Source organism: Eretmochelys imbricata, chromosome 2 (genome assembly GCF_965152235.1).
Source record: "Eretmochelys imbricata isolate rEreImb1 chromosome 2, rEreImb1.hap1, whole genome shotgun sequence".
NCBI lineage: Eukaryota > Metazoa > Chordata > Testudines > Cheloniidae > Eretmochelys > Eretmochelys imbricata.
In genome coordinates this window covers 210,359,217-210,379,361 of record NC_135573.1, presented here as the reverse complement: position 1 = coordinate 210,379,361, position 20,145 = coordinate 210,359,217, and the positions used below count along the sequence as shown (strand labels likewise).

At 40.7% G+C, this 20,145-nt stretch overlaps 1 protein-coding gene across 1 annotated transcript in view; it reads left to right on the top strand.

The window, feature by feature from the left end:
* DNAH11 (dynein axonemal heavy chain 11) overlaps positions 1 to 20,145 on the top strand; it is a 293,766-nt gene that overhangs the window by 45,527 nt on the left and 228,094 nt on the right. The window contains exons 10-20 of the mRNA XM_077808745.1: positions 4,272 to 4,409; positions 4,525 to 4,649; positions 6,677 to 6,872; positions 7,435 to 7,539; positions 8,064 to 8,459; positions 9,902 to 10,234; positions 11,700 to 11,954; positions 12,896 to 13,065; positions 14,450 to 14,672; positions 19,851 to 19,967; positions 20,057 to 20,143. Of these exons, the coding sequence (XP_077664871.1) occupies positions 4,272 to 4,409; positions 4,525 to 4,649; positions 6,677 to 6,872; positions 7,435 to 7,539; positions 8,064 to 8,459; positions 9,902 to 10,234; positions 11,700 to 11,954; positions 12,896 to 13,065; positions 14,450 to 14,672; positions 19,851 to 19,967; positions 20,057 to 20,143 (2,145 nt within the window). The remainder of the gene's footprint in view (positions 1 to 4,271; positions 4,410 to 4,524; positions 4,650 to 6,676; positions 6,873 to 7,434; positions 7,540 to 8,063; positions 8,460 to 9,901; positions 10,235 to 11,699; positions 11,955 to 12,895; positions 13,066 to 14,449; positions 14,673 to 19,850; positions 19,968 to 20,056; positions 20,144 to 20,145) is intronic.

Sequence of the window (20,145 nt, the reverse complement as noted above, 5' to 3'; positions counted from 1 at the left end):
CTCCCAGTTAATGTTTTGTGTGTTCTGTGCATTGCATGTAGAGGGTGAAGCGAAATAATCTCAAATGAAAAATAGTTCTATGATTTTTTCACTTTGTCACTAAAACCTGCTGCTTTATCCAGCCTTTGAAGAACTATTTGTTTGCCTTTGGATTTTGTAATGTTAAACATAAGGTACGGAAAACAATAACTGTCAGGACAAAGTCAATACTGTGATTTGTTAGTCAGGTAGTAGCTATACACCATGTAGATTACATTCAAATAGTGTCAAGGTAGGTCTTGTAAACTGTTTAATAATGGACAGTGTGTCTAGGACAATTGTAGTTAATATTCAACTAAATAATTTGAAGTGCATTTTTCTTATGTTGCCACCTTGGATGCAGTTGAATGTATGCTTTGTTGTAATTCTTTCTCTCCTTTTTAAAGTTATACTATTTCTTGCAGTGAATTTGGATGCGCTGAGCAGGGTTAAGACGCAAGGTAGTTTTAAAAATTCAGTTAATGCGTAATTTATGGACTTCAGATCTGTTTAACCTTTAAATACTCCAGGCATAGCATATGCCATGAAAACTGAATCTCATACATTCTTCATAGAATGTAGCTGTTTTTCCTGCTTCTGGATTGTCAAATAGTAGACTTTGTTTTAGAAAGGCATTCACCTACATAAAAACAGCCATACTGGGTCAGAACAAAGGTCCATCAAGCCCAGTATCCTGTCTTCCGACAGTGGCCAATGCAAGGTACTTGAGAGGGCGTGAACAGAACAGGTAATCATCAAGTGATCCATCCCCTGTCACTGATTCCTAGCTTCTGGCAAAACTGAGGCTAGGGACACCATCTCTGCCCATCCTGGCTAATAGCCATTGGTGGACCTATCCTCCATGAACTTATCTAGTTCTTTTTGAACCGTTATAGTTTTGGCCTTCACAACATCCTCTGGCAAGGAGTTCTACAGGTTGACTATGCCTGGTGTGAAGAAGTATTTCCTTTTGTTTGTTTTAAACCTGCTGCCTATTAATTTCATTTGGTGACCTCTAGTTCTTGTGTTATGAGGAGTAAATAACACCTCCTTATTTACTTTCTCCACACTAGTTGTGAATTTATAGACCTTTATCATATCCCCCCTTAGTCATCTCTTTTTCAGGCTGAAAAGTCCCAGTCTTTTTAATCTTTCCTCATGCAGAAGCTGTTCCATATCCCTAATAATTTTTGTTGCTCTTTTCTGTATCTTTTCCAATTCAATATATCTTTTTTTTGAGATGAGGCGACCACATCTGCTGGCAGTATTCAAGATGTGGGTGTACCATGGATTTATATAGAGGCAATATGATATTTTCTGTCTAATTATCTATCCCTTTCTTGATGATTCTCAACATTCTGTTAGCATTTTTGACTGCTGCTGCACAGTGAGTGGATATTTTCAGAGAACCATCCACCATGACTCCAAGATCTGTTTCTTGAGTGGTAACAGTTAATTTAGACCCCATCTTTTTATATGTATAGTTGGGATTGGGATGTTAATCTATGTGCCTTTATCAACAATTCATTTCATCTGTCATTTTGTTGCCGAGTCACCCAGTTTTGTGAGATCCCTTTGTAACTCTTCGCAGTCTGCTTTGGACTTACGAAACTACTCAGTTTAGTTGTCTGCAAATTTTCGTCTGCAAATTTTGCCACCTCACTGTTTTTATCCCCTTTTCCAGATCATTTATGAATATGTTGAATAGTACTTGTCCCAGTACAGACCCCTGGGGGACACTACTATTTACCTCTCCATTCTGAAAACTAGCCATTATTTCTGCCCTTTCTTTCCTATCTTTTAACTAGTTACCAATCCATGAGAGGACCTTCCCTCTTATCTCATGACAGCTTACTTTGCTTAAGAGCCTTTGATGAGGGACCTTGTGAAGGGATTTCTGAAAATCTAGGTACACTATATCCACTGGATCACTTTTGTCAACATGATTGTTGACCTCCTGAAAGAATTCTAGTAGGTTGGTGAGGCATGATTTCCTCATGTTGATTCTTCCCAACAAATCATGTTCATCAATGTGTCTGATAATTCTGATTTTTAATGTAGTTTCAACCAGTTTGCCCGATACTGAAGTTAGGCATACCCACTTGTAGTTGCCGAGATCATCTCTGGAGCCTTTTTAAAAAATTGGCATCAAATTAGCTATCCTCCAGTCATCTGGTACAGAAACTGATTTAAATGATAGGTTACATACCACAGTTAGTAGTTCTGAAGAAACTCAAATGTGAAATTGAAGAACTCTTGTGTGAATACCATCTGGCCTTGGTAACTTATTACTGTTTAGTTCTGGGGTGGGCAAACTACGGCCTGCAGGCTGGGTCTGGCCCATCTGCCATTTTAATCCGGCCCTTGAGCTCCCGCTGGGGAGCAGGGTCGGGGGCCACTCCATGCGGCATCTGGAAGCAGTGGCATGGCCTCTCTCTGGCTCCTATGCGTAGGGGCAGCCAAGGGGCTCTGCTCTGTATGCTGCCCCTGCAGCTCCCATTGGCTGGGAGCCATGGCCAATGGGAGCTGCAGGGGCGGTGCCTGCAGATAGGCCAGTGTGCAGAGCCGCCTGGCCGTGTCTCCACATAGGAGCTAGAGAAGGGACGTGCCCAGTGCCGCCCAGAGGATTCAGAGGTCATGGGGCAAAGCAATTTCGGGGGCCCCTTCCATAAAAAAAATGTTGCAATACTGTAGTATATTTCCCCAGGGCCTGGGGCAAATTGCCCCACTTGCCCCCCCTCTGGGTGGCTCTGGACATGCCACTGCTTCCAGGAGCTGCTTGAGGTAAACGCCGCCCAGACCCTGCACCCTTGAGCCTCCCCCGGCACCCCAACCCCCTGCCCCAGCACTGATCCCCCTACAACCCCTTGATCTCAGCCTGGAGCACCCTCCTGCACCCCTCATCCCCAGCCCCACCCCAGAGCCCGCACTCCCAATCGGTGCCTGCACCCCTTCCCGTACCCCAACCCCCTGCCCCAGCTCTGATCCCCCCTCCCACCTTCCAAATCCCTTGGTCCCAGCCTGGAGTACCCTCCTACACCCCAAATTCCTCAGCCCCACCTCAGAGCCTGCACCCCCGCCCAGAGTCCCCTCCCACACCCTGAACTCCTCATTTCTGGCACCACCCCGGATCCGGCACCCCCAACCAGAGCCTGTATCCCAACCCCAATTTTGTGAGCATTCATGGCCCACCCTACGATTTGTATTCCCAGATGTGGCCCTTGGGCCAAAAAGTTTGCCCACCCCAGGTTAGTTTATCAGTTTGTTCCAAAAACTCCTGTAATGACACCTCAATCTGGGACCGTTCCTCAGATTTGTCAACTAAAAAGAATGGCTCAGGTTTGGGACTCTCCCTCACATCCTCAGCCATGAAGACTGATGCAAACAATTCATTTAATTTCTCCGCAAAGGCCTTATTGTCCTTAAGTGTTCCTTTAATATCTCAATCGTCCAGTGGCCCCACTGGTTGTTTAGCAGGCTTCCTGCTTCTGATATACTTAATTTTTTTGTTTTTTTTGCTATTTCTTTTGAGTCTTTGGCTAGCTGTTCTTCAAATTCTTTTTTGGCCTTCCTACTTATATTTTTACACTTCAGTTGCCAGAGTTTATGTTCCTTTCTATTTTCCTCAGTAGGATTTAACTTCTACTTTTTAAAGAGTGCCTCTCACTGCTTTTGCCTCTCACTGCTTCTTTTACTTTGTTGTTTAGCCACGATGGCACTTCGTTGGTTCTCTTACTATGTATTTTTAAAATTTTGGGATGTACATTTAATTTGAGTCTCTATTATGGTGTCTTTCAAAAGTTTCCATGCAGTTTAGTAGGATCACATTAGATCAGGAGACCAGTGTCTCACTGGGAAAGGAGGAAGATCTCTGGACTGTGAGAAAATGGAAGAGAGAAGATCTCAGAAAGATCAGAGCAGTCTGCAGGCTCAGGAAGTTACTTGCCCATCTTCATTTGAATTTGAAAATCCCAGCCCCGTGGTTTTAAGAGACATAAATTAAACATTCACACCAGAAGCCTTTTGCAGTACACTCGTTTAGTACGATTTAATAGCATATTGGCAAACATATAGGGCCAGATTCTCAACTGGTGCAAACTGGGGGTCTAGCTCCATAAAGATTTGGCTCACACGCTTCAGGAATGCTATTTTTGATGTGAGATTTTCAGTGTGAAATAAGACTAAAAAGGTACTTTTAATACAAATTTGAAGTATTATAAATGATGGAATCTGACACTCTTTAATTTTTATAGCTTTTAGCCATCTTTGGCTATTTTCTAGAGAAACCTGTTATCATGGAGATTTTTAGCCCAAATTACAACATCTTACTGCAAATGTTTGATGAAGAGCTGAACAATTGCAGACAGTTGTATGAAGAGCACATTAGGCAGGTATGTAGCAAAGCAAAAATAAAAGCAATATTTTCCTGGTTTTTGTTAGGTGTAGCCAATGAACTCTTAATTCATAATTGCTTGTATACTCATTTTGTTATATTAATGGTTGCAGGTGGAAGAGGGGAATGAAATAATAAACAAAAATATGCCATTTACTTCAGGAAACCTGAAATGGTCCAAAGCACTTCGAGAACGAATACAGACATTCTGGTCAAACTTCTCATATCTGTCTCACCGGTGAGTGTTCACACGCAGTTATTTATGACTGTAGCATTAACAGCCTTAGAACGTGGCATTGCCAATTATTGGTGAAAAAGAGTAATTTGTAAGGATTGTCCATCTCTCTCCCAGGAATCTACCAAATATGCATTGCTTACATAATATGATTTTTCAGATTTGTACATATTGTCTTAAGGTAAAGAGACTTCATGGCTTTAGCAGTTTACTTCATATTATTTTTTCACTGTAATATCAAGATTTGAGAGATGGAGACATTTTGTTATCAGACTGGAATTGACAAGAACTCAAAACATAACTATTGTAAAAAAAAAATAAAAAAAAATCTGTATTTGTAGATGAAATTTTAATGGCTTCACATAAAATTTTATTATTTATTTTTATTATAGCACTTGAGAGCCCCAGTCATGCACCAGGATCTACTTTTAAAGGAGGCATCTAAATTACACTATAATCTTGTGTGCCATTTTAATGTAAATGTTTTTCTATGTGCATAATCTTTGATGTTAAAACAAAAATAGCATGTATATGAAATGTTGGGCACAGTTTTAGAGACTGTATTGTGGCCCCTTTGCAACTGTGGCACTTTTTAGTTTACTTCCTTGTTTGCGCATTAGAATTGTTGATGTCAATACAAGTTGAGGAACAGTTTTAGGGCCTGAATCTGCAAAATGAACCACACATATAGAACTTTTAGCCAGTGCAGCTCTCTTTGCAGGTTTGGGGCCCTCAGTAGTAAGTGCTGATACACACAGAGTGAACTTCTCTTATGGGTATCCTGTACAACCTCAGAATTGCTTTTTAATCTTTGTAAAAAGTGTTGTCTGATGGGTGAATCACAAACAAAACAAAGCTGAGCACATCTTTGCTTTTGAGACAACACTAACTTGTACTCTGTTTAAGCAAAAACTTTATTCTACATGGGTAAAACTTTCAAAAGTGCCTAAATGGGACTTCGGGGTGTTCAGAACCCACACTGGGACTAAGGAACAGACTCTGCCCCACCACACCTGCAGAGCCTGCTGCAGCAGGAGCTTTAAAGGGAGCCAGATAGCTCAGAAGGAAGACAGACCAGATAAGAGGGATAGACCTGTCTTGAGAGCTCTTGCGCAACGGCCACAGCAGAAGCCCTTACTGCAAAGAGGGGCCTTAGGAGAGGGTCCAGGGAGGAGACCCAGGAGAGAGGTAGCTGGGAGGTTTCTCTCTTGGGCTAAGGACTGAAAGAAGCATGGGAGATGGAGTCCTGAACTGGGAGCCTGACGGAGTCAGGTGCTAATCAGGGACTGCAGCAGAGTGTGCTAGCCCCCAGGTGGGCAGTTGGGGGGGACGGGGGGCACAATCCGTGACCTTGGCCCAGTATGTAGCTGGGGCTAGCCTGCAAGGAACGAGGCTATCAGCTGAGCTCAGCTGGGCTGAAGATTCTGTTGTTTTTGCTATTTTCTGTTAGTTTTTAAGAACTTCGAGGCCTTGTGGGAGGCAAGTGGTAGGAGGTAGGCGTGGTGCTGCCTAAATGCTAGGCAGCACCATCGGTAAGCCCAGCCCCTGTGACAGGGCTTAAGTCACTTAGGTTGTTCTAAATTTTTGTATCCTATCTCTTCAGTTCCAATATATACTTCTTAATATGAGGCAACACCATGGATGGAGTGTTCCACTAAGAAAAAATATATGTACTTCAATAGCGAAACAGAAACCAGCACTGTTCTGAGATCAGTGTGGGACAGCCTTTTGGAATTATTGGGAAATAGGTACAACCATTGAGGAAGGCGAGGGAGCATGCCCTCTCCCTTCCACACAGCTTTTTTTATTGTCCTTAGTGAGGCTGTTAGGTCTAATGCATTCTCACTTTTGGTCTCTGTTTAACTTTTTATGTGGTTTGGCTGATGAGACCAGAATTAAGAAAATATTTAGAAACAGAGGACATTCTCTAAATTTTTACAATGTCAGAGGTGAGACTTTTGCATCTAAATTTATTTGGCAATGTTATTGTTAATGAATAAAATGGACTGAGTGATTTGTTTCTCTCCCAGAATCCTGGAAGGTCCTGAGATGGCTTTAGTTTATCAGAAATATATAGAGATGTTGACTTTAATTGACCAGTATGAAGAGCAGATCTACTGTGAATGGAAATCTCAGGTGGATGAAGTTTGTCAATTTAATTTAGATCAACCACTAATTAAACGCAATCCTGAAAATGGTCTCTTAAGTGTGAATTTTGACTCTAAGGTACGATATAAAGCATTACAGTTAAATGTGTGTTGTCCAGTGCTCTTTCCCCGTGAATTAGAAGTGTTGACAGAAATATAAATCAGGAATATTCCTAAAGTGAAATTAATATTTCAGTATATGATTAAATCATAATGCTTGGGGAAAGTGCCTTTGTTTTATGCTACAGTTCCTATGATTGTTTATATTATTGTCTTAGTTTTTCAGTTGGAAAAATATGGTTGCCCTGTGCCAGCACTGGAGAGAATTTTCACCTTCAGAAATAAAGAAGGTGGTTGTAGTATTGAATGCTTTCTCTAGAGACAGCTGGAGGATAATAATAATAGTTGGCAGTTACCGTACAGTATATAGCACTTTTAGATTGCTAAACCCTGCCCGACCTCACCCTCACTCTCCTGGATCTAATTGAAAGAGGATCTATTCTATAGAGGTTCTTAAAACATGCTCAGCACCCGTAGTATCTGAGCACCTTACTATCTCAGGTTACACATAGAATTAAACAAAAACCACATCTTCTGAAAGGAGACTTAAAAAAATAATAATACTGCTTTGTTTCTTATAGCTAGTGGCTTTGTTGAGAGAGGTGACATATCTCCTGATGTTGAATCGATCTGATATTCCAGATTCTGCGTTAGCAATATATGAGAAAAGGAAAATTTTTGCTAAGGTTTGTGTTTTCAGGAAGTATGAAATATATCCTTTTTATTGCAAAATTTTTGGGGGTGTGTGTGGGGGTGTGTGTGTGTGTGTCTGCTCTACTTATTCTTCTGTACAATATCATTGAAATATGCCTTTCTCTTCATAATCTGGGGTTTTGTGTGGAGAACTCTGCAGGAGACCAAATAGATCCTGCAACTGGAAGGAAGGTAATGGGGTTGTAGCACAGTTTGGAATAGTGGCTATAGCATCCACACAGGCAGACCCAGTTCAGGCTGGCAGATCCACTTTAACTGCATAGTTAAAGTGTGCATCTAACAGCTCCTTGACTCATCCAGCTCCATGGTCCCGCACAACCCATTTCATGCTGGCCTATTTGGGGCCAGAATGGTTCTCCTTTCTAGTGCACAGGGGTATGGTGGCCCTACTGAATAGCTGCTTTGCCAACATAAAGAGCCATGTAGGTATTCAAATGGCACTGGGGGCCCTACTTTAGAGGAATTTCACCCTATGAATGTCTTTTTACACCAACAGTATATTGGAAACCTTGAACTCATTGTTCAGTGGTATAACAAACTTAAACAAACTGTTCTGGAGGTTGAATATCCTCTGATTGAAATTGAGCTGAGAGCCATTGATGATCAGTTAAGAGAAGCAGAAGAAGTGTTCACGTGGCAGAAAGAGAATTGCTGGAGATATATTGAACAAGTGAAAGCTACAGTGTATGACTTGGAGCAGAGAGTTCAACAGTCAAAGGAGAATATTAAAACAATTCAGCAGATTATGAATGCATGGGCAGAACACGCACTCTTAGCCAGGAAAGATAATAGGAAAGATGCTTTGTTAAGTCTGGAGGATAAAGAAGATAGACTTGCTAAGAAATACAAGTTACTAAAAGAGGATGGCTACAGGATTCATCAGCTTGCTGAGGTAATTTCTGCAATAATCATACATAGTTCTTACATGATCTAATCTTTTTCTAAAAAGCATATTTTAATTATTATTATTATTATTATTAATTATTCATAACCACACTTGTATTAGTATCCTGCAAAGAATGTGTTAAATTAAGGATAAGTGGGGTATATCTAGAGTAGCAAGAAAGGGGTTATATATTTGGTGTTCTATAATCTGCAAATTGTTAGCATTCAGTTAATTTAACTGATGTATACTTGGACTGTTCAAGTATTGACATAGTTATACAAATTATATAATAGTCCCTTTTAAAATTAACACATTTAAAGACAAATAGGGATAAGATGGAAAAATAATCTTGATACTGACTGAAATTAGCATTGCTTTTTATCTCATTAGATGAGGAATTACTGTCTAGATTGAATTACAGCACAGCCATTGTCTGTTTTGTTACCCTGGGGTGCCCTGTGATAAATTTTTCCTTTGACCTCTACAGGTAAAATCACCTTTGCAACTGGAGCTATACTGTAGTCTATCTTTCAGAGGGCATATTTATAAAATAATTTCTTTCTAAATTTTAAGATTACATGAGTTACGTGCTTAATGAAAAATGCTTAGTGTTTTATTTCCCTGTTATTTATGAAAGCTAAATAAAATGTAAGAACCCCCCCACAAAAATTCCTCAAACATCAGCTGCTGTGCCTCACAACTACCAATAATTTGCAAGAAAGTAATTCTGTATCGAAGTACTGACATGAAAAAAGATTTCCCACTCCAATTCCTTGCGTGCCTCGCCCCCTTTTTTGCTCACTTCCTTGAAAATGTTCTGCTTGTCTGTTTTCTGGCACAAATTGTATGTCAGATGAAAGAGAAAATAGATGTTAAATATTTTTTCTTTATCCAATAACTTTTTCTTTTTATGCCATTACCTTGACATCATCTTCTGGTCCATGTGCTAATCTCTGTTCATTGATAGTGGCAAGTAAAGAGTTTGTTTTTATTTAAGAACTAGATCAGATGAGGATTTTTATCTTTTTGAAAAATATTATGTGTAGATAAACCTAATAAGGGCTTACACTGGAGTGCAGAACAAGCAGTAATGTGCTGTAGTAGTGTGCAATGATATTCTTTCAACATGGTGATGCTCCATTGAAATCACAATGTAACATCATAATTCAGGCCCTGAACTGCAATCTGATACATACAGGAACCCTGTCCCTGCACAGAGTTCCACTAACATCAAGGGGCTGCAAACAGGTGCAAGGTCCAACCAGGCGGATCAGATTTTAGGATCAGGGCCATACCTGTTACAATGGGTTTCACTGGAATCTTATTTTGTCCTAGATACTTACCACATAAAATGGTATTGAAGCAGTTAAATATGTTGAATGATGAATCATTTGCACTAGATAATTGTATGATTAAAACATTTTGTAACTTTTTTTTTTCTTTCCCAGGAAAACTTAAAGCTCTTCAAAGCAGATTTTTCCTCAGACTCTTGGAAGATTTATATAGAGTACATTGATGACATTATAGTTGATGGTTTCTTTAATACAATAATGCACAATTTAGACTTCTTCTTGAAGAACACAGAGAAAGGTTTGAAGCCTGCTCCATTTTTTCAGGCACAAATGATCCTTAGCGCCTCAGAGATTGAATTTAAACCTTCACTTGATAAAGAGGCTGGAGATGGCTTTTATGACCTAGTAGAAGAACTTTTGAGCAATGTTTTCAAAATGTCTGCCCAGGTGAAAAGAGTAGCAGCACACTTGGAAGTAGAAAATTACCAGGTATTTTATACTTTCTCCATATACATGGGAGTAATAAATCTAATTTAATTTAAAATAAATGTGGATTGCAAAAAATTTGAGCTCCACAATTAATGCATCATTGTGAGGGAGGGACCACAAGCCTCAAAGCTGGGCCCACAGGCAGCGCTCAGGTCACGACAGCTACTCAGCCCCTCGGTACCTGAGTAACTATGGAAAGGTCCAGGGAAGGGCTAGCTTGCAGAGGCCCCTGCCCTCAAAGCTCCCAATCTGGGGAAACATCCAGCTCCCCAATTGGCTAAGGTGTAGTATATAAACCAGGAAGTTGTCCAAGCAATTGGAGGAATTCTTGGCTGGCTGAGACTATGGCCCCCTTCTGCTTACCTGACTCCTGACCCCTGCATTCCTGCCTGTTCCCAGTTCCTGCTTCCCCTCCTGCTCCTGGTTCCTGTCTTCCCATCCAGACTCCTGTTTACTTCTAGTTCCTGCTGTCCTGCCCTACCCCAGACACCTGCCTTACTCTGATGCTGTCTCCAGCTCTGACCCCTGGCCTTGCACCTGATTCTGTCTCCAGCTCTGATCTTTGGTTTGGTATCTGATCCTATCTTTGGCTTTGACCTTCTGCTCCAACCGTTAAGCTTGATTGGCCACACTCTGGTCACTGCAATAATGTGCAAATAGCATCAGACTGTAAATACTAGGTCTTGTAAAAATCAATGGACCTCAGAATACAAACATCAGTGTAACCTCTATGGATTTCAATAAAGTTACTCCTGATTTTTACCCATGTCAGTTGGAAGAGAATCTAGCCCTATATGTCTGTTTTCTATGATATATTAAAAAGAAAAAATTGCACACTAGAAAAAAGTTGTCCCTTTAAACAGATTTAAACAAAATATGGAAAAAGAGTTACCTGAAATGTATATTTAAAAATATGCATGATATTTTTAATAAAACTTATCTTTTTGTTCTTGGTGTGAGATTCAATCTTCCTTGTATGTCCTTCTCAGCCCTGAAGGTCCACAAAGTGACCTTTTCTGTAACCAAAGCTTAATTAGTTGTGGAGATGAGAAGGGCAACATCCTCTACCTGGAGATTTGAATTATATTAATTCCCTGAGATGTTCAGCCTCAACTAGCTTGCTGAAGATCTCTCCTCCTCTTTTGAAATGACTGTTTGTGTCAGTACTGTATATGGCATTGTATCTGGAAGTATAGAGAGCTGCCCAGATTGTTTATGGAATCACTGAAATGTAGGGCTGGAAGGAACCTCAAACCTTCAGTCCATTGCACTAAGGCTGGACAAACTATACTTAGACAATCCCTGACAGACGTAGCTTTGCAGTTTTTGGTGGCAGTGGTGATGGGGATTCCTGAGTTTTGCAGCAAGTGTAAAACTAGTTAATGATTTATGTATTAATATTAACCCAATACTTAAGATAGTTAGCTTACAGCTGTAAAATAACTACTTCTCTTTTCATACCTAGAGCGATATGGACAACGTGTTAGATCTATCTGAGATCAGGCAGGAGATTATGGACAGAGTGGCAGATGTTATCAGGAAAGCCCTGGACTACAGAAATTCTCTGGACACCTACGCTTATCTTTGGGTCGATGACCCGGCTGAGTTTATGAAGCAGTTTCTGCTGTATGGTCATGTTTTAACTTCCGAAGAGAGAGAAGCTCATGCCGATGAGGGGGTGCCTAAACAGCCGCCTACTACTGAGCAGTTTAAACAACAGGTAAGCAAGCAAATAGTCATTTGCAGCTTTAACTTACTTTATATTTGAGTGAGACACGGTAGGTGAGGTAATCTTTTATTGGCCCAGTATCTATTGGTGGAAGGGACAGGCTTCTGAGCTCCACAGCGTTTTTCAGGGTTGGGGAAGGATATCCGTGTCTGAACTAAATACAAGTTGGGACAGATGAAGCATATGGGGTAAGGCATCTTGTAAGAGGCCACTTGAAATGGAGTGGGCAATAAGGGTTAGATTGCTATGCAAAAGGGTTTTGAAGTGGGCTGCTAAGGGTTAGCAGGCAGTTAGCTGTGTTACAAATTGTTGTAGTGAGTTTAAAACCAGTGTCTCTGAGTCCATAATTTTTAGTGTCTGGCTGCATTATCAATTTAAGTTCCCAGGCTCACCATTTCAAGGTGTTGTTGTGCAGGTTTCCTTTGCGGATGAGTATTGAAAGATCAGATGTGGAGTGATTGTTTTGTGAAAAGTGTTCACCCAAAGCTGACATGATGTTTTTGGCTTTATCATTTTTCCGTGTGAGTTTATTTGAGAGCGTAGTGATTGTCTGGCCTCACCCACATAGTTATTGGAGCATTTGATGCACTGGATGAGGTATATTACATGTTGTAGGCACATGTAGGACCCGTGGCTCTTGAAAGATGTGTGTTGTGGGGGAGGGGGGGTGTTTATCATTGTAGCAGTGGAGATATGTCTGCAAGTTTTGCATCGGTTGTTCTGGCAGGATCTGGTGCTGCTCTGAGTTGGTGTGTCCTGGTCTGTGGGGAGCTTGCTCCTGATGATGAGTTTGGTGAGATTGCAGGGGGTGTTTGAAGGCCAGAAGAGGGAGTTTTGGAAAGGTTTTTTCAGGATGTGGTCCCCATTAAGAATGGGTTATACTTATTTGATGATATGTTTGTGTATGTAATATAATCTTTTATCTGCTGTAGATTGACATCTATGAGAATCTTTACATTCAGATGAGCAAGTTTGAAGACTTCAGAACATTTGAAAGCTGGTTTAAGGTGGATGTGAAACCTTTCAGAATGAGTTTGTTAAACATTATTAAGAAATGGAGCTGGATGTTCAAGGAACATCTTTTGAGATTTGTCATTGACAGGTAAATATGCACCCTGTTTTCAGAATAATTCTAACTTGCTGTTTTCTTCTTAATAGTCATTAATATCTATTAAATAATGTAATATTTCAGCAAACTGAATTTTGCTCTGATTTACAGTTTGTGCAACCTTATTACCTTAAACTTGTTTGTTTATCATAGGATCATAGAATATCAGGGTTGGAAGGGACCTCGGGAGGTCATCTAGTTTAACCCCCTGCTCAAAGCAAGACCAATCCCCAACTAAATCATCCCAGTCAGGGTTTTGTCAAGCCTGACCTTGAAAACCTCAAAGGAAGGAGATTCCACCACCTCCCTAGGTAACCCATTCCAGTGCTTCACCACCCTCCTAGTGAAAAAGTTTTTCCGACATCCAACCTAAACCTCCTCCCCCACTGCAACTTGAGACCATTACTCCTCGTTCTGTCATCTGCTACTACTGAGAACAGTCTAGATCCATCCTCTTTGGAACCCCCTTTCAGGTAGTTGAAAGCAGCTATCAAATCCCGCCCCCCCATTCTTCTCTTCTGCAGATTAAACATCCCCAGTTCCCTCAGCCTCTCCTCATAAATCATGTGCTCCAGCCTCCTAATCATTTTTGTTGCCCTCCACTGGACTCTTTCCAATTTTTCCACATCCTTCTTGTAGTGTGGGGCCCAAAACTGGACACACTATTCCAGATGAGGCCTCACCAATGTCGAATAGAGGGGAATGATCATGTCCTTCCATCTGCTGGCAATGCCCCTACTTATACAGCCCAAAATGCCATTAGCCTTCGTGGCAACACGGACACACTGTTGACTCGTATCCAGCTTCTCATCCACTGTAACCCCTAGGTCCTTTTCTGCAGAACTGCTGCCTAGCCACTCTGTCCCTAGTCTATAGCAGTGCATGGGATTCTTCCGTCCTAAGTACAGGACTCTGCACTTGTCCTTGTTGAACCTCATCAGATTTCTTTTGGCCCAATCCTCTAATTTGTCTAGGTCCCTCTGTATCCTGTCCCTATCCTCCAGCGTATCTACCGCTCCTCCCAGTTTGACATACTGTACATCCAGGCAGAATTTGTGCTGCTAATATGCAATCTTAAAGATGAATGTGTTTAAAATATTTGTGTATAATGGGATAGACTTTTAACAGTGCTTTTTAATTAGGTGTAAACGACCTGACTTTCAAAATTGCTGAGCACTGGCAAATCTCATTGCTGTCAATCTAAGCTGCAGGTGCTCAGCACCTTTAAAAGTCAGGCCAAAACTGTTTTAAGATATTCTGAATGAAAAAGATAGGTAACCATAATGGAAATTAATTTTAAAGATCATTGTACATTGGATCACATTCATTTAAAAAAAGGTTTTCAGAGTTGAAATCTTATTTTCTTCTCTTTTGATAGTCTGACTGACTTAGAAGAGTTCATAAAAGTGACAGATGCTGGACTCCAAAAAGAAGTGAATGAAAGAGATTATAATGGACTAGTAGAAATCATGGGGCATCTCCTGGCTGTAAGAGACAGACAGGCATCTACTGATGAGCTCTTTGAACCTCTAAAAGAGACTATTACACTGTTGGAAAGCTATGGACAGAAGATGTCAGACCAAGTTTATGTCCAGTTAGAGGTATTGTAAGATTAAAAATAAAAAAGAACACTCCATACTTATGTATGTATATGGCCCCTCACCATTCTATCTGAGCATTTCACAATCGTGTAGAAATTTATAATAGCAGTCACTTTCTTCCCAGCCATAGAAAAAGTAGCTCTTATAAAAAATTTTTAAATTTATTTGTTTTCTTTGTATGTGAAGACCTTACTGAGGGGAAAACCAAGTCAGAGAACTGTTTGTAATTTAGTTCTGAACAGGATGGGGACCGTAGTCTATTTTTGCCACCTCACACTGTGAGTTCCGTAGACTAGGTCCAGCTCCTGTGAAAGTTCTGTCCCCTGCACTTGCAGGCCGACCCCTAGGAGCGGACTTTTCATGGTTCCAGTGAAATATGGCTATTATGATCACATATGGAGAAGGAACTTCTCAGGCACCTACGGCCAATCCCATGAAAGACTTGGAATATCAGGACAGAAACCTTGCACTGAACTGTGGACTCAGTGGGGAGTCAGTGGAGTGATGAGCTCATAATGGTCTGTGTTGCTAAGCAGGTTATTGCATTTTGTACCATTTGAAACTTTTTCAAGTTGTGTGGCTTTGAGGACCATCAAGATTCAAGGTTACATATGCATGGGTAGCTGTAGCAAGGTCTGAGGCTGCTAGCATGAGGTGCAATCTTCTGACCAATTGCTGAAATTGGTGCTTTTTGCCACCATGTTAATTTGGGCATCCAATAGCATTGAGGAGTATAAAAAGACTCCAAGACTGCAAACTAGGGCAGATGCCTTCACTATAATATTTCTATTATTGAGGGCAAGTTTTCCAAAGAGCTTCCTTCTTCCTACCAACATCTCAGTCTTGCCTAGAAAACTTTGAATTTGAATTTGGGGATGGGGAGGTTGGGACAAAAAGGAATTTGCATAAAATATTTTAAATTTCTTATCTCCGTGCAAAAACAGCATTTCATGGACAAAATTCTGAGTTCTAAAATGGTCTAGAACAACGTGAACTTTTTTTGGAAAGAGAAGTTACTTTTGTAAAGGTTTATAGTGAAATCAGCAGCTAATACATAGGCAATACACATCCTGTTTTCCAAAACTCAATTTGGCTTGTCACGTTTATTTTTACTTGCATTTATGAAATGCAATAGGGGGACCCCTTTGTTACTAGTGAGTTCTTAGCACCCATGACTCATCTTGGGGTGCATATCCCCTCTGTCTGCCTATTGGGGAATCAGGAATTCATCTAGAAAGCATTCCAAACACTTATCAGTAACAAACTCTCAACTTTATCAGCAATGTCACTGTGTCTATTCTTGGGGGAATTCTACATCGCTGTATGTGCACAGAATTCATGTCCCCTGCAGATTTCTTTGCTTCCCTGCAGAAAAATTACTCCTTGCCGTTTCCCTTTGCTTCCCCATCAGAACAGTCACATGCCCCTCCCCGGCAGCACAGGCAGGTTGGTTTGGGCACCTGGAGCAGCCAGTAGAGATGTAAATCAGTGTCTGAGGTTGGGGGGCTGTGCAGGGGTGTGAGTGTGTGTGTGTGTGTGTGTGTGTGTGTGTGTGTGTGTGAGAGAGAGAGAGAGAGACACACACACACACACACTCGCTATTGCAGCAGGCTTAGCATGGAGGGGCAGGGCTTCACGGTGCTACTGAGGAGGTAGGCATGGGACAAGCACTGTCCCCTCAGGCAGAGCAGAATCTAGCAGCCTGCCTGCTTAGTGAATTGTTCCCATTCTCTTTGTGAATTCCCTGAGGAGTATAAAACAGGTGTAAAAGTTTTAAGGCTCCTTTACATTGCCAGAGTGGTGTAAAGGACAGTACAGCCTTATAAATGCTTGTGTTGATTTTGTGATTAGAAATGGTCTACATTTTTGGACTGAAAAAAATTTCCTATCAGAATGTGCTCCATGAACTGTTTGCTACTGACCTTTCTGGAGATATTCAGTAGCTAATATAAATTGTGAGTTTGATTCCACAGCCCTCACTTGCTCTTCAGTTGCCTATGATGTAACACTGAGCACACGGCTGCATATTGGTTGACTAATAACTAGAAATAAAGGGTCAAACCTAGTTACATTACCGTTAGGCAAGGAGGTTTGGGGATTTCCTCCAGTGCTCCCCACATTGTATTGTAGTTTAAATAAATTACCAAAATAATTGAAACCAGAGGGATTATATTCTGTTATTTTGACAAATAAAATATGCAGAATTTTGCAGAATTTTATAATATTGCATGCAGAATTTTTAATTTTTTGGTGCAGAATTCCCCCAGGAGTATGTGTCAGTCCCAGACAAAGGTTACCTTTGCTTCCTTGCTGAGTCTAGGCAGCTTTCTGTGTGATCTTTTCTATAGCAGCTTTCATCTGTCCCTCTCTCTCAGCACAAACAAAACTGCTGCCAGCTGCTGCCACATCTTATCCAGCTTTTGCGCCAGCTTCAGCCTCTCAGTCATGGAGTGAAGCATCTCATTCCCTTTTAGCTCTGTCTGATTCCTACTTGCGGTGCAATGCAGGCTTGAGGAACCGCAGGCTTAGGCTGCCTTGGGCTTGTCCCTGAGCCCAGAGCTGATTCGCTGCTGTTTGTGTCCCTGCTGCTATTACCATAGCTAATTGGTGCTCACATCACTGTGTGCTGTACTTTCTTCCCAGGAGAGCTTGCCACAGGAAGTTGAGCCTACCATTTCTCTGCCCAGCTCCTGTTTGCTCATTTCCCTCCCATCCACCCACCAATGAGAGGGCCAGGACCAGCTTTCATAGCACTGTCCTTGTTTTTTGGAGTGGGGTTTCCCACCTCCCCACAAATGTTGCAAATTATTCTTTTCCACTTTGATCTGGCTGTCAAGCTACAGATAATGTATGTTTCTTATAAAGGGTTGTGTGTCATTGTTCTGCTAACAAACTCTTGCCTAGAAGGAACTAACTTGAAAAATTAGCAACCTGGAACTCATATTTTCCTCATGTGTAGGTCTTCCATGAAAAATTGAAAATTAACTTATAAATTTTAAAAGAACTTAATCTTGTCTTAATTGCATTTACAGAAGTTAATTGTTCATTGCCCTATTTGCTTCTGCTGAATGCATGAGTTTTAGGGGCACTTAATCACTTGACCCAGTGATTCCAGCCTCACAGTTACAATGTTTTCATTACAGACTACCAAATCATTGCATTATCTTACTGAGTCATTTCTGGCAATTACTGTTGGTTATACTCTTCCCTTCCTACTCTGCCCCTCGACCCTCCATATCAAACTTCTCAAGATCTTTTGTTGTGATGTCTGGAAATCATCAACCAACCAATTGTTGACTTGATTGCTGATTTTTGTGGATATAACTTCTGGAAAAAACTTTCAAATGACTAAGGACCATTAAAGTTGTGCACACGGCAAAAATATGTAACCATATGATCTTATTCTTGTTAACTTCATCCTCTTCCTTTCCAATAATTTCTTATGCTTACTTAATCATTGGACTGGAAGGGATCTTGAGAGGTCTTGTAGTCTAGTCTCCTGCACTCCAGGCAGGACTAAGTTTTATCTAGATCATCGCTGACAGGTGTTTGTCTAACCTGCTCTTTAAAATCTCCAATGACAGATTCTACAACCTTCCTAGGCAATTTATTCCAGTGCTTAACCACCCTGACAAGAAATTTTTCCTAATAGCCAACCTAAACTGACCTTGCTGCAGTTTAAGCTCGTTGCTTCTTGTCCTATCCTCAGAGGTTAAAGAGAACAATTTTTCTCCCTCCTCCTTGTAACAACCTTTTTATGTACTTGGAAACTGTTATTGTGTCCCCCTTCAGTCTTCTCTTCTCCAGACTAAACAAACACATTTTTTTTTCAATCTCCCCTCATAGGTCATGTTTCCTAGACCTTTAATCATTTTTATTGATCTTCTTTGGACTTTTTTCAGTTTGTCCACATCTTTCCTGAAATGTGGTGCCCATAACTGGACATACTACTCAGTTGAGGCCTAATCAGCGCAGAGTAGAGCAGAATAATTACTTCTCGTGTCTTGCTTACAACAGTCCTGCTAATACATCCCAGAATGTGTTTTTTGTTTGTTTTTTTTGCAACAGCATTACACTGTTGACTCATATTTAGCTTATGATCCACTATAACCCCCAGATCCCTTTCCACAGTACTCAGTCTTCCCTTTTCCATTTTGTATGTGTGCAACTGATTGTTTCTTCTGAAGTGGAGTACTTTTTGCATTTGTCCTTATTGAACTTCATCCTACTTACTTCTGGACAAACTAGACAAATGGTCTGATCATTTTGAATTTTAATCTTATACTCCAAAGCACTGGTAATCCCTCCCAGCTTGGTATCCTCGGCAAACTTTGTAAGTGGCCATTATCTAAATAACTGATGAAGATATTGAACAGAACTGGACCCAGAACTGATCCCCGTAGGACCCCACTTGATCTGCCCTTCCAGCTTGACTGTGAACCACTGATAATTACTCTCTGGGAATGGTCTTTCCAACCAGTTCTCCACCCACCTTATAGTAGCTCCATCTAGGTTGTATTTCCCTAATTTGTTTATGAGAACATCATCTGAGATAGCATCAAAAGCCTTACTAAAGTCCCAGATATACCACATCTACTGCTTCTTGTTATCTGCTTATTGCATCATATTTCAAATTAGATTAATTTTTCAGGGCAGGGATTTCACATGTGTGGTTGTGTAAGTCTAGCACAATGGGCCTTAATCCTGACTGCACTATTACAATATAATAGCCCCTGAATGGCCTCTGAATCTCTGATATGTCGAGGCAATGAGAGTTGAGTGCTCCAGTCACTGCGTAAGAGGTGCCCAGTACCTCGTATCTTAGGTTTTATATGATTTATATTGAAATCTACATGGAATAGCTTAGTGAAGTGCATTTTAGTTATTCTGTATTTTTAGAAAAGTTTGACTTATTGTGCTGCAGCTACTAAAATCAGTCCTACCAAGCCACTGCAAGGAAAAAACCCTACCATATCTAACTTACTGTTAAAATGTCCGACACAATTTCTTTGTCCAGAAGAGCCAAGTTGTGAAATAATAATGAAAGTTAATTGTTCCCTGAATATTCGAGAGATTTGAGGTGATATCAACAGTATGTATAGATGGTTTCTAAGTGATCTATTCTGCTGTGTGAAATCTTAAAGGTCTCAGATGAGATAATTTTACCTTGTTCAACAGGAGTTGCCTGAAAAATGGAATACCACCAAAAAAATCGCTGCATCCAGAAAGCATGAAGTTGCTCCTCTTCAGACTTCTGAGGTCACACTAATCAGAAAAAAATGTGCTTTGTTTGATGTAAGCTGAACTCTGAATTCAGTTTTCTAACCTGTTTCCAATGAGAATAAGATCATTGACAATTTATTGCCTGTATTTCTTTTCATCAGGGGAAGCAGATAGAATTCAGAGAAAGATTTAGAGTGGAAGCTCCCTTTTGCTTTGATGCAAAAAATCCATATGTACGTCTAGATAAGGT